At 40.3% G+C, this 14,272-nt stretch overlaps 1 protein-coding gene across 2 annotated transcripts in view; it reads left to right on the top strand.

Annotated features, from left to right (window-relative positions):
* The first annotated feature begins 2,684 nt into the window (after positions 1-2,684).
* LOC125716714 (far upstream element-binding protein 3-like) overlaps positions 2,685-14,272 on the top strand; it is a 32,913-nt gene continuing 21,325 nt past the window's right edge. For both annotated transcript variants that reach the window (XM_048989349.1, XM_048989341.1), the window contains exons 1-2: positions 2,685-2,842; positions 9,675-9,780. In XM_048989349.1, coding sequence (XP_048845306.1) covers positions 2,744-2,842; positions 9,675-9,780 — 205 coding nt within the window. In that variant the 5' untranslated portion in view covers positions 2,685-2,743. The remainder of the gene's footprint in view (positions 2,843-9,674; positions 9,781-14,272) is intronic.

Below are 14,272 nucleotides of genomic sequence, written 5' to 3'. Positions count from 1 at the left end.
ATGTCTTTCTCTGGGTTCCATTTCCACTTTGCTGCTTAAACTATGCTCATATGCACTGATGCAGTGTATTGCCAGTCTTGATGAACAAATCTCTTGAGATGAGTGAAATCCAATCTCTGTTCAAAGTAGCTGATACCAATCACTTACTGAAGAAACCAAATCATGATCACAACATATTTTTATGCTACAGACCCATCACAAACCTTCCTTTTATAACCAAAGTACTCTAAGAGGTGCAAATTATTGTCTCACGTGAGCTCCCATAATCTCATATGAGATCCCAAAACAGGGTTTTCTGTTGTTGAATCATGGAGACGGTTAAATGTAACTTGTTTAAGTCCCAGATTAAATTATGTTGAACAATGTAGCAATAAATACAAAAGTGACGTACAATTATGTAATCTGAGAGAATCAGTGCTGGTGCAATTTTCTGTGCACAGATACAGTAAATGGGAATGTCTTTGAGTCCAGGAAACGACACTGTATCCGTACACCATTCTAGCAACATCATCAGGATATGGCTGGGTTTGCCTTAATGTTTTTCAGATGCGACGATGTTCGGGAGGAATGCATTACAGCTGCCACTGAAGTCAGGGCTACAAGCAGGAGTAAGTTAGACTGGTGTTTGAGCTACAGGAATAAATGGACCAGTCTGTGAGGTTTAGAAATGCCCATGTCTGATTTGGTTGTGCTCGGAAAGCAGCGGAAGTGCTTAACCAGGCTGTTGCTAGGTTGAGGCAGTAGGAGATTGTCAGTAGAAAGTAGCTAAAAGAGGAGGCCGATAATGGGAAGGAACTCCTTTTCTGTCTACAGCAGCCTCCAGAAAAGAGAAGAAAGCAAACGTGATCATAAAAGTAACCAGGATGGAGGAAGAATGATACAAGATCAATGCAGTTAACCAGTGACTGCTTGGCCATTGGACAACCAGGATGGCACATTTTGTAGAGACCTGTAGGTATAATACCCTCCCCAGCCCTGACAACCAGTCCCAATGGTATGACATCGAAGAGGAGTGATCCCTCTGACATTTTGTCAGGCTGCAAGATAGTCTTAGCACACAATGTGACAACATAACTAACATTATCATCTAAGGAGAATGTTCCCTGAATAAAGCTACAATTGGAGTGGCCACGTCTTAATAGCATGGTAGCTTGTCCAGGTGAGGAGGCTTATATGCTCAAAGAAAGCTAATTGCAACACTGATCAGCCATAACCTAAAAACCACTGACAGATGACATTGATCTTATTACAATGGCACCTTTCAAGGGTGTCATCATATATTAGGCAAGTGAAGAGTCAGTTCTTGAAGCTGATGTGTTGGAAGTAGGAAAAATGGGTAAGCGTAAGAATCTGAGTGACTTTGCCAAGGAGCAAATTGTGATGACTAGACACCTGGGTCAGAGCACCTCAAAAACAACAGGTCTTGTGGGGTGTTCTCAGCATGCAGAGGTCAGTATCTACCAAAAGTAGTTCATGGAAGGTCAACCAGTGAACTGGAGAAGGGATCATGGATGCCCAAGGCTCATTGATCTGCGTAGGGGGCAAAAGCTAGCCCATGTGGTCCGATCCCACAGGAGAGCTACCGTAATAAAACTTGCTAAAAATGTTTGAGCTATGATATAAGGTGTAAAAACATACGCTGCATCACAACTTGCTGTGTATAGGGCTGTGTCGCCGCAGACTGGTCAGAGTGCCCATGCTGACCCCTGGGTAGAAGGCAAGCTGGTACAGGCAGTGTGATGATCTAGGAAATGTTAGGAAACCCTGAGTCCTGGCATTCTTGAGGATGTTACTTTTACAAATTCTATCTTGTGTTGGACAAACAAGTCAGATCCATGGAGGCCCCACCTCACAACTTACAGGACTTAAAGGATCCGTTGCTAACATTTTGGTGCCAGATACCACAGGAAACCTTCAGAGGTCTTGTGGAGTCCATGCATCGGCATGTTAGAGCTGTTTTGGTGGCACAAGGGAGACCTACACAATATTAGGCAGGTGGTTGTAATGTTATGGCTGGAGTTCTTCTATTAGGGCCATCCATGGCAAACAGATTTTAGCATTTTAAAGCGATTTCAGACTTGCCAGTCAAAACCTACAAATAAAATTAGGGGTGGCCACGATATAACAATAATAATTATAATATATTCAATCCTTTTGATGTCACTGTACTTAATGGTACAACGAGATTGGGATGGCAGCTCCCGAGTGGCGCAGACTAACACAAGATTCGTAACATTTAACAAAAATGTACAAATTTGGAATAGTCAATAAATATGAGCTAATCAATAATAATAATAACAACAACAATAATAATAATAAATATTTGTTGAAATATATATTGGACAAAAAATCGATTGAGAAAGATTAATTAAATAATTCCAATTTAGCATATTTGCCTAATTCCGATATGTACTGAATCAATTTGTCATCAATCTGAATCGATCTATATTTGTCAAAATAAACTAACAGATATATCTGTATCTATTTTATTTGATGAGAAAAAAACTGTTAGTTTGAAACTTCTGCAGATAACACGGAGGCTTAACATTTCTTTAATCCTGTACAAACTGAAGAGCAGCAGCGCAGCTTTCGGAACTTCGCGCTGGCTCGCCTGTGTTTGACTCTCGCGGCAATGCCGTGCTGTGACGTAGCGTTCTTTTCGTTCCGGAGTCGTTTCCGTTTCCTGGGTCGGCGCGTGCTGCTTTTTTGTCTTTTTTTTTAGATACTGGTCTTCGCTGTAGGAATGATGATGATGGCGGAGCTGGTGCAGGGGCAGGCCTCGGTGGCTCAGTCCGGAATGAAAGCAGACGGCTTCGCCGACGCTTTACACCGGGCTCGACAGGTAAAACACGCAGGGAAATTACCGCATGAATCATAGCGCCCCGATTCAGGACTTTTGGATTTTTTGTATCCAACATACTTTCTTTTTTAATTTGGAAAACATTTCGTTAACTAGCTAACTAGCTCGTAAGTGTGTCTGACAAGTCACAGTCACAGAACGCATGCTGTGTATGCAGATTTAGTTAACTAGTCATGAGTTCATGACACAGCGAGGACAGCATGTTCATGAGCTCAGGGAACACGGATCCATAGCTGGTTAGCTGGTGTTAACGGCAATATCAGTGACTTGCGAAGCAATATGTGACATGTTTGTTAATATGAAGGCAAAGTCATGGGGCATGCACCGATGGCCGTGGCCTAGGTCAGAGAAACCGTTTCAACTTGCTTGCTGTCACAAATTTAACCAGGATATATATATACTCGAAAATAAATGAAGGAATCTACTCTTGACATGGTTTGTTAGATTGTGAACCAGCCATTATGCTGCCGAGTGTGGTAAAATACAGTGGTACAAGAAGTGACAGGACAGACGAAAAGCAACAAAAATCATATAAGTTTTAAAGCATCCTTATGTGTATAGTTAATGTTTTATTACGCTAATAACTATAAGAAGTCGTCTCCCCCCCCTGTACGAATCAGTTCTAATTCAAATATTTTTTTTGGAAGTTTCATTAAGACATGTTTGTTAATTTGCTAATTAGAGTAACTGAAAACTTAAGATATTTGTGAAAATGGGAAGGGCTGTCCAAAACGTACCCCTTAAGACCAATATGTCACCAGTGTCATACATCCCAAGGATGAGTGTTGTAAGGGTTTTATAAGGGTTTTGTGAATTTTGAATATAATGCCCTATATTCCTAAAGTCAAGTAACAGGAACTTGTTTACTTACAGACACTGGTTTATTTCAAGGTTTCCAGATAGATTTTGAGCATCCCTCCAGCGATCATTTGCTCTTTTCCATCTGTTCATATACACCATTTTCACGCAGCAGATATGAATATATGACGATCCCAGTCAGTTTCAGTCTAAATGGGAGTTATATTCATGCTTTCGCATAGGAGGAAGCTAAACTTTTTATTTGTATTTCTTGAAAGGTTGCTGTTTTATCATTACAATAAATCGAACTTTGTGTCTGTCTTGATAAAATTATGAAGGTACTGGCACACAAGGCTTGGCCACTTCTGAAACCTGGACAACACACCAGGCTCCTTAACATTCTTGGATGCATGTTACATTACAGAAAGATGGTGGTACCTTGCAAAGCAGTCTGGCTAAAGTGAAAGAATTGCAAGGAAAGGTGTCACTGTCTGTACACAGACTGGATGGGCAGTCTTAACTGGAAGCAGCTCGTCTTGAAACGCATGATTTATTTTTAAAAGTTATCCTTTATTAATAGGGTACTTTTCAGCCTGTTATTTGTTAGTTATCCCTGCAGATCACATCCTTCCCTTTCTATAAATTTCTGAAGAAACGTGATGACAGTAAATGTCCGTTACTTAACTCTGTACCCTGATCGCAGTTTCTCAAAACAGTTGTCAGGTAAATAGTGCCATTATTCTGATTTACAAAAAAATAACCAAAATCATTTGGAAAAGCCAGCTTACCACATCTATCCATCAAATTATCTCCTCAAGCATAGTTTTTGCCACCTGGAAATGTTAGCTAGCTTAATTAGGCAAAACGTAATTACTAGCAGTTTCATTTTAAGTGTGAAGATTGGCACCATGATTAAATTTAATATCCACGTTTTAGTCGACTTTGCTCAGATTCACTGTCTAATGAATCTCATATTGATGCATGAAGTTGTTGTATTGAGGACTGTTGTTTTACCATATTTGCAAGGGAGGAATTTACGCAAAGGTGGTATATAATGAGTGATATTTTCCTTATTGCAAATTGTAGCTGTTATTCTCTTTAGAGTTGTTGTCAAGTATTCTAGCATGGTTGTATAGGTGCTTGAGGCTTTTTTACATAATGTTCAACCCCTTGAAATAGTCATGGGTTAAAAGAAAATATAAATTTTTTTAACCCAACATTTGCATTTATGTTTTACAAATGTAACATTGTGTGCTTTGATTCTTGGTCGCACTTTCATGCGAGCAATTTTTAAATCATACTCATTAAATCTTTTAGGATTTAATCTGTTTTGTACTTATTTGGTGGGGCACTTTCTTCTCTCTCATGGTGTTAATGTTTGCCATCCTCATCCCTCATTACATTTCATGACCCTTCATTTTCAATAAATACCATATGCAATGAAAAAGTCATGTAGTCCTGAGACTCTTAAATCTTTTCTGTTGGACTGTTGTGCATACTTGTTTGGTCATAGCTCAGATCATAACCTTGATCATGGCCCTCACCACTGCTATTGCTCCACTTGTGGAAAAAAAATTGTGTCTGAGGAAAAGTTATTTCTCACAGAGCTTGCTTTAGTGTTGCATCGATGCCAAAATTTCCAGCTTCAGTATGATACCAAGAAAAGTGTACTCAACACAGATGGATAATGTAACTCAGTAAAAATGTTATTTCAATTTTGTTTGCAGTAAAAGCTGTACAACCTTTTGTAAATGCATGACACTGTACCGTATTTATATAAACCTTTGCATTGCATTGTCAAAGCATAATAATGTTATGCACAGTAGTAGCCTTTGTAATAGTACTGTAATTGTGTTCAGAGACATTCGTGAGCAGTAACATTAAAAATGAGATGTTACTGTATATTAGTACAATTCATAATAGTCCAGATATACATTCCTTTTGCATTCTGTCTTTAATGTGGAAATGTTTGTGACTACAAAACCCATAGAAAAAAGTGCATGTCACATCTCTACTACCACTGCAACAGACTCATACAGATTAATATTTCATTGACTCAGAAATAAGATACCTGTATCGTGACAGTCTTTGTATTGCCTCATGTGTTGGCCCTTTAAATGTTTGGCTAAGTTCGTGGTGTTTGTCCCCTTCGTCAGTATCGTGTGGTGGCACAACGTGCATACAGGCTTGCATATGGTCTTCATTTGGCACAAAGCCAGTTATTTCCAGTGAATAGGAAATGCTGGCTGTAGAATTGAAACTATGAAAAATCAGTATTGATACTCTTATGTACATGAAGTACCTTAGATGTTTTTGGCATCAGTTAGTCGCTTAACACTTAAAAATAGTTATTGGGGGTAATTTCTAGTTTTTGATTAAATGAAATAATGACCGCTGTATCATTCATTCCAAACAAGTACTCAGCTGATGGTGTTTTAAAGGTGCAGTTTGTCGAATCAATAGCTCAATATTACATTATTAAGAGCTCAGTAGGTGCAGAACCAAAACCCATGAACCTGCAGTCTACATGGTGACGTTCATACTGTGAATTATTTGAGCAACAGCTAGCTGCAGTCCACATGCAGTCCATAGTACTTTGCATACTTAAACAGCACCATTTTTCTTTAGGCACTTTCATATAATAATTACAGCACATGGCAGTAGATGTAAATCAGCATTATTTTCTAGCTTTTAGTATGGCGTCTCCTGTAGGTTATTTGTATTGCTCGGCTATTCGTATTGTACAATGGCCATCTGACAGTTATGATGCTGATTTTCTTTGGCAACAAAAATGATCTCATTTACAGGTCTTGACGACTTCTGGGGAAAAAATATTCGGAACGTGGTTCCTCACTGGGCAGAAGTTCGTAGCACAGGGCAACTTTTTCAAGTTGACTATCCCAGCACTTCAGCATAGCTTGTGTGCCGACTCATAGTTATTTGGGAATACCAAATTTTAATTTTATTCTTCAGCGTTGTTCTAAGTAGTTCTGGAGTTTATTAGTAACCTAGTAACTGTAATGTGAATATAAGAACAGAAAAAAGATTCGGTACCAGTCACAGAAGGTGACAATCAGTCAACTATAAAGATACGTTTATGTTTGAAGCATCTAGGATGAGAGAACCTATTTCAATCTGGTTTAGTGCCTTAATGGCTTGTTTCCTTTTGAATGTAAAGGTCTGATGTTGCTGAAGGTTGCTGTACAGCTGACTCTGCATTTCTTTCATGGCTTCAGCCATTACAGATATGCTTTTCTTTGTGTGGTTTTATGTGCTTTCATGATGTGTTAATACCTTCATTTATGCTTAAATGTATTTTTTGGTCAGTGTAGGCGCAGCGTCTATGCTCGTCGCCATTATAAAGTGCCGTGACCTTAATATCTTCAGATATTGAACTTGTGAATGGATGATGTACAAGGCTTTCAGACCAATTTTTGGTTATAAATATTTTTTTATGCCAACCAAGAAAAACAATATTTAGATGTTTGAATGGGATCATTAACTGAGTGTCAAAGGGTATGAATTTAATATCAGCATTTCCAGTTCAGGTTTCATTAGAGTGGGAGGAAAATACAAGCACTTTACGGCCCTCAAATTATTCTGCATTCTGCATTTTATTTATTTCACCTAGTATTCATCTGTAAACAGATATTTCTGTATAGCCAGTAGGCAGATCACTTTGAGTCATACGTAGGACAAGTGGGTATTGAAAATAGATGGATAGTTTCACATTTTTCATGAACCATCACCGATTGAGAACTTCGAGCCAGAAATAGTTTGCAAGGTTTACATTTTGCCAGTGTTGGTAACTAAAAATCCTACTGTTCTTTTTGTCCTTGCGGATGGTGTACTATTAGTAATGTCCTTGACATAAACGGTTGTTGTCAAGTTCCTAAAAGCGCGCCACTCTGTTTCTCTGCTTTGGTGTGATACATCAGGAAAGCCTGCAGCTCTGCAGTGCAGCTTAAAGAACTTGCTCAAAGCCACATAATATCACTTCTGTCTTCTTGTGATGCAGCTCCGCACAGCAAGTCCTCAGTTAGCTCCTGTTTACCTTTTGAGGGTGTTTTTTTGGCTTACGGAGCATAATTTGGTCAGTACTCCTGCATTGCTAACATTCCATTAGTGCATACCTGAAAAAGGTGGTTTTGCTCAAGGGGGGCAGTGCTATAGCTTGGTACATCCCGTTGCTGGTCTCGCAGCAATCTGCTGTCTCACTCCAGTGCTGGATTTCTCCTGTCTGCGTGTGCCGGAATAATAGCATGCATCTTTAAGCACGATTGTAGCTTTTATTTTTATATGTCATATTTAAAAATGCCATTTATTTTGAGCTAAAAAGAACCCAATTTTCTGTAATTTTCCAAAAACCCGTGTGAAGGGGAGAAGGCAGTACAGTAGCTACAAAAGCTCACAGTATCAAATTTTAATTGCAGTCCTCAGTGACTAATTACACTTGAAGGTAGAATAATCATTGGTTTTTCTACTGAACCATCTTTCAGGTTTAAATGTTCCTTCCCCGGCCTTCATAATTGGTGTCACGAAATAAACTGAAGCAGAACATACTCTTTCTGAGTGTGTCTTATTGTTCAGATATGTGTGTTCTAAAGGAACCAGGTATTAATATTCAGTTTTTTATTCATTATGCAAAAATATAATTCTAGATATTTACCAGACTAGTATTAACCCTGAATTGAGGTGACCCAGCTGCATTTTAAGTATTTTTGACACCTATGACACAGACGTGTTTCATATATTACTATATGTCAATTTAGTGGTTTGTGACTGAAGTGTGCTTATAGTAAAATTATACTAAAAAGCTTCTCAGATGCCTTGAAAAGATATAGTATAACGGCAATTGAAGCAGAACGTAGATTCTGCTATAAAGCATGAATGCCAAAGTAGGCCTACTTTCAAATGTCATTCTATCATTTTTTTTATTTAATTGCTTTCCATCACAGCACCTTGTCTCTGGCCTCCTATATCATGCATTACGAATCTAGTGCAATTAAAACTCTAAACTGAGGTGCTGGAGTATATTAAACATTGATGGTGAGTGAGAAGCAGTTTCGGGGGATCTGTTTATGGTGTTTCCACGATGCCTGTGTGGAAACTGGTGCTTTTATGAAGCACACGTATGATGGAGAGTGTCCCCAGGACCTTGACGTGCTTGGGATGACGTCACTGAGTTAGTGACATTGTTCACAGTAATAGTTAGAGGGCAGGGTCAGAAAATTGGAAGAAAGAGAGAACAAAATGTCTGACTTCATGGTGATCTTTACAGGATAATCTTGTGCTGGTTAGATGTGAACTACAAGGAAAGGCACAGATGATGAGGCACTGGAGAAGGTTGGAAGCCATATGGAATGGAGATACTGGAAGATTCCTTAACTGGTCCTTCTATGCAGGAGTAGGAGTGAGGAATAAGATCTTCTGGCATAGAAAGGGCATTCAGACATCTATAAGAACTGGGTGGGCACAGTAGCGATGTCGGAGAATACATATGTAGTACATAAGTAGTAAAATGTAGACACAGCTGGTCACCGAATAGTATAAGTTCTTTATATTTGCCTTCAACTAGATGATTCTTTATTCTTTCAATTCTGCACCAAGTTACATTTTTCTTGTCGATCTTTGCACTAGGTTTGTTCGACATCTGAATCGTGCTTACTGAACTTAACATCCTCGATGATTTAAATCCTGTCGGCTTTCCAGTTGCTGCTGTAGCTTACGCACCTTCTGCCGTGTTTTTATTTTATTATTAAATAGTTCTTGTCTCTTAGCTGAAGCCACATACAGTTTTTACCCATTTCTAGCCTTTTACTAGAGAAATTCCTGCTGCATGCATTAAGGACCTTGAACCTTTCGGGTATGAATGTTTGTCCTTAACCACCTTAATGTGTTGAAGTAATCTTGTAAAATGGGCATTATGTCCAGCTGATACGAGAAGAATTTGTATTGTGTGAAGACCTTGTAATGGCGCCTGATACATCAAAGAATCCTGTCTTTCTTCATTCAGATTGCTGCAAGAATGGGTGTTGACCCCCACATGAATAGCTCGTCGTCCGCTGTCGACGCTTCCCTCTACAGCTTCGGAAGTCAGAAACGCACCTTAGAGGACGGAGGTAAGATGGTTGATTGCATCGTGCTTAGACTTTGGGTTCTCTATGGTGTCATATGTGGATTATACAACAGTTCTGCTTGGTTTGTTATACGAGAGGCTGTTTTTTAGTATGGGAATGGTAGGATTTCATATCTTTGCTAGCAGTTTTAAATGTCAGTTGAAGAGCAAACCATAGCTGGGATTGGGGCTTTGATCCCCATGCCTGTTGTTGGGTTTCATAATTATTCTGTAGTTAACACCACAGTTTGGATGCAGACGAGGTGTCATTTAACTGTAACCGCAGCCAAGGCATGCAGTAAACTCCTGGCTCAGTTGAAATCCCATCCGCTCTGCACACGTACGCTCTGTCCTGGCCTGTTTTGCTGCCTGCGAATTCTTCATTTAAAGCCCTTTTCTGAACACGGCCGCGTTCGAGTTACCAGCTGATACTGCGGCGAAAGGTCGGCCTGCTCTCAGATGAGCTCGGCAGGCAGCCAGCGATACGCCTGAGCTCCAGGCCGGGTCCAAAAGGACGCAAGGTGTTACCCTGATGAAGTATTTCAAAGGAATCAATAAAATATTTATTTCTCGTGTTTTTACGGGATCCATTTTCAGGACCTTTTGTGCAGACTTACAGTAGTAGGGTCGCAGTGTCCCGTTTGGCCTGTGTCAGCCATTTGAACTGATAGACCCGATGGTTACGTTGGTGTTCATAACACGGTAAACAGCAGCAGTTTCACAAATACTTGCCAATATTGATTCATTGTAGCCTTGCTCCCTAATCTCTTCTGTACTGAATTAGTTTAGAATGGAAATACTGCTGTATAATCTTATAATGTAAAACTTCACAGGACATAATGAACTGCGGCACATCTGTACTTAAAGCCAAATTTCGGACACCTGTAGAGCATGACATATTTGATGGTTGGTTATGTCTCTACCATGAACAGATGCACAGCTTTTAATGAAGCGTAGCCCGTGCTGTACTGGCTGTGTACATATACGTACTTAATGTGGTGATTTTCATTAAGGGGGAAATGTAGACATAAAGTGCAGACAGGGAGCCTCCATGCCACTGGGCAGATGGACCAGCATCCACTGCATCGGGGGCCACTAAAGGACGGTGTGATCACCAAAAAAATACACGACGGATAATGTTAAAATGCCATTTTCACCTTGGGTAGCTGTAATTTAACATGTTTATACCAGAAAGGTCATGAATGTGGGTTGGATTTGGCTTATCTGCACTTAGCTCCCCTTGTTATGAGCATTTATGAATATTCATTGAAGAAATCTGATAAAATTTTCCATATGTTGGTTTTAAAAAATAAATGAATGGGCTGGAAAGAGACTTTCCTTTGTTAGCTAAATACAAATGAACAGCACTGACAGTGAAGTGATTTAGCTTCAAAACTGGGTAAATGTGATTTATTGTAATGATGTAAACTCTCGACTGATTGTCTTTTCCATGTCGGATTTTTCCCAGTTTGTAATGCAGCTGATCTGCTGTATCTTGTCATTTTCTTCATTTCATTTTGCTTATGCTCCATTCATGCCCGCTCTGATCTGTTCAAGCCCTAAATGTTTCTGCCATCTGCAGACTTAGGTTAGGCTCATTGAATTATTTGAAAAACAACACGTGCCGTGCAAAAATTATCTATATTTATTCCTGAAAGGAGTCGTGGTGTCCCTCTGAGTATACGGCCATTGCTGGATATATATATATATATATATAGAGAGAGAGAGATGCAATTCTGGTTCATTTTGTAGCTTAAGGCAAAAGAATATCAGTGTCTTCTATTTCCCCTTCTTTATGTATTTTTATTGCAAGCTAGTGTTTTTGTACCTGTCCTATCCTGCTGTGCTTTATTCCAAGTGGAATTTTTCTTATTGGCCCTATTGTGTATTGCGGTTCATAAACGTATTTGTATTGTACTTTGTACTGTACAAAGGAACGCTTTAACATGCTCTGCCCTAGAAAACGAATCAGTAGGTAGTGTGTAAATGATTCCCTCCTGTGTGTGTGTGGTGTGTCTGTGTGTGTCTGTCTGTCTGTCTGCTCACATGCTGTGAGAGACGGGTTGCTCTCGTTGCGTATCTGTCCTGTTTTCCATGCTTCAGGCTGTCGACGTGTTGGTCCCTTTTCCATGTTAAAACCTTCAGCATTCTCTTCCTCCTGCTTTGTACAGAGATGCAGATCCCTTCGCTGGTTGAGGCAGAGGTTGTTTTTGTTGTGCTCCCCCCCCCCCCCCCCCTCTTTTTTTCTTTCTTTGTGAGTCGTAATTCCAGGGTTAGTACGCGGCCCCGTAAGGCTTGTATCACATTCACTACGGGATTGTTCTGATGTTTCGCAGAAAGTGAGGGGTGGGCTGGCGAACCTCTGAAGAGCTCCCCTGTCCTTTGGCTCTGACTTCCTTTTAGCTGCTCATTTACACCTGGAAGCCCAGGTGAGCCGAGCTGCTCGTCAGATATCTCTGACGTCAGGTCGCTGCCCACTGGGGCCTTTGTGCGAGTCGTTTAGCTGAAAGGCCAGCCTTAGTTCTTGCTGAACATATGGAAGGCAATTGCGGTGATGAATGGTGGGGCTCATGCTGGATTGCCGGGAGGCTAAGTGCCAGCCTCAGTCCACGGCATCTCTGCCATGACCTACAGCCTTCCCAGGCGGTGGGCAAATGCTAACACCAGTTTGCTGCACTGCAGAAAGAGCAGGATTTACAACCCCAAATCAGAAAAAGTCGGGACGGTACGTAAAATGAAAATCAAACTGAAAACAGTACTTTGTTAAATGTAATTGACCTGTATTGCATTGAAAACAGTACAACAGCACTTTATTTAATGTTTTCCTCATGAATTTTATCATTTTTCGCAAAATAAACGCGTATTCCAATTTTGATTCTTGCAACACATTTCAAAAAAAGTTGGGACAGTAAAGCATTTACCACTTTGTAATGTTGCCATTCCTTTTCACAGCACTTAGGGACTGAAGATACCAAGTGATGAAGTGTTTCAGGTGTAATTTTGCAGGCAGGCCGGTCAAGTACCCGTACCCTCTTCCTCCGCAGCCAGGACTTTGTAATGTGTGCAGAATGTGGTTTTGCATTGTCTTGTTGAAATATGCATGGGCGTCCCTGGAAAAGATGTCTTCTTGAAGGCGGCATTTTGTGCTCCAAGATCTCTATGTACTTTCAAAAATTAATGATGCCATCACAGAAGTGCAAGTTACATTTGCCAAGGGCACTGACACAACCCCATACCATCACAGACCCTGGCTTTTGGACTTGTTGCTGGTAACAGTCTGGATGATCCTTTTCTTCTTTGGTCTGGAGCACACGGCATCCATTTCTCCCAAAAAATACCTGAAATACTTGTTCATTTGACCACTGTACACGTTTCCATTGTTTGATGGTCCATCCCAGATGCCTCCGAGCCCAGAGAAGTCGATGACACTGAGAAGGCTTCTGGACACTGTTGACGTGGGGCTTCCTTTTGGCACAGTACAGTTTTAACTGCCATTTGTGGATGTAACTTGACAAAGGTTTGCCAAAGTAGTCCTGAGCCCATGTGGTCATATCGCTTATAGGTGAATGACGGTTCTTGATGCAGGGCCGCCTCAGGGATCGGAGATCATGGTTTTACGCACTGAAATTCCTCCAGATTCCTTGAATCTTTTAATTATGTTATGCACTGTTGAAGGTGAAATATCCAGATCTCTTCCTGTCTTTCTTTGAGGAACATTTGTTTTTAAACATTTCAATAATTTTCTCACATATTTGTTGGCAAACTGGCGATCCTCGGCCCATCTTTGCTCCTGAAGGACTAGACCTTTCTTGGATACTGCTTTTGTACCCAATCATAATTACAATCACCTTTTGACATCTCCTGCTTCAAATCACATCGTTATTTAACCAATTTACCTCATTACTAGCCCTAAATTGCTCCTGTCCCTACTTTTTTTGAAATGTGTTGCAAGAACCAAAATTGGAATACGTGTTTTATTTTGAGAAAAACAATGAAATTCATGAGGAACACATTAAATAATGTGCTGTTATATTGTTTTCAGTGTAATACAGGTCAAAGATAATTTAACAAAGTACTATTTTCAGTTTGATTTTCATTTTACATACCGTCCCAACTTTTTCTGATTTGGGGTTGTAAATAAAATATTTGGGGGCTTGCCAACTTCTCCACGTGCAGTTTTAATGTCAGGTGCATCGAGAAGTTCTAGTACTTTTACTTGCTGCAGGTGCATCCTCTGAAGTGTCTCTGAAATGCACACATTTTTCCCTCTTTCTCTCCCCCCCCCCCCCCTTTCTGTGACAGACCATCCGGATTATTTAAAAAAATAGCAACTACCCAGGATCGTAAGTAGGTGTTCTGCCTCGCCTCCGCCTCGTGTTTCCCGCCTACCTGTCCTGTCTCTGCTCCTGCCCGTCCCCCGTCTATAGACCGGGAGAAAGACTTCACTGCATGACATTTTCAGCCTTGCAGCTTTTTTTGTGTATGGAACGACTTTT

The sequence above is a fragment of the Brienomyrus brachyistius genome, chromosome 2 (assembly GCF_023856365.1).
Source record: "Brienomyrus brachyistius isolate T26 chromosome 2, BBRACH_0.4, whole genome shotgun sequence".
Taxonomy (NCBI): Eukaryota; Metazoa; Chordata; class Actinopteri; order Osteoglossiformes; family Mormyridae; genus Brienomyrus; species Brienomyrus brachyistius.
The sequence above is the reverse complement of the archived record's forward strand: the minus strand, read 5'-3'. Positions and strand labels throughout refer to the sequence as shown.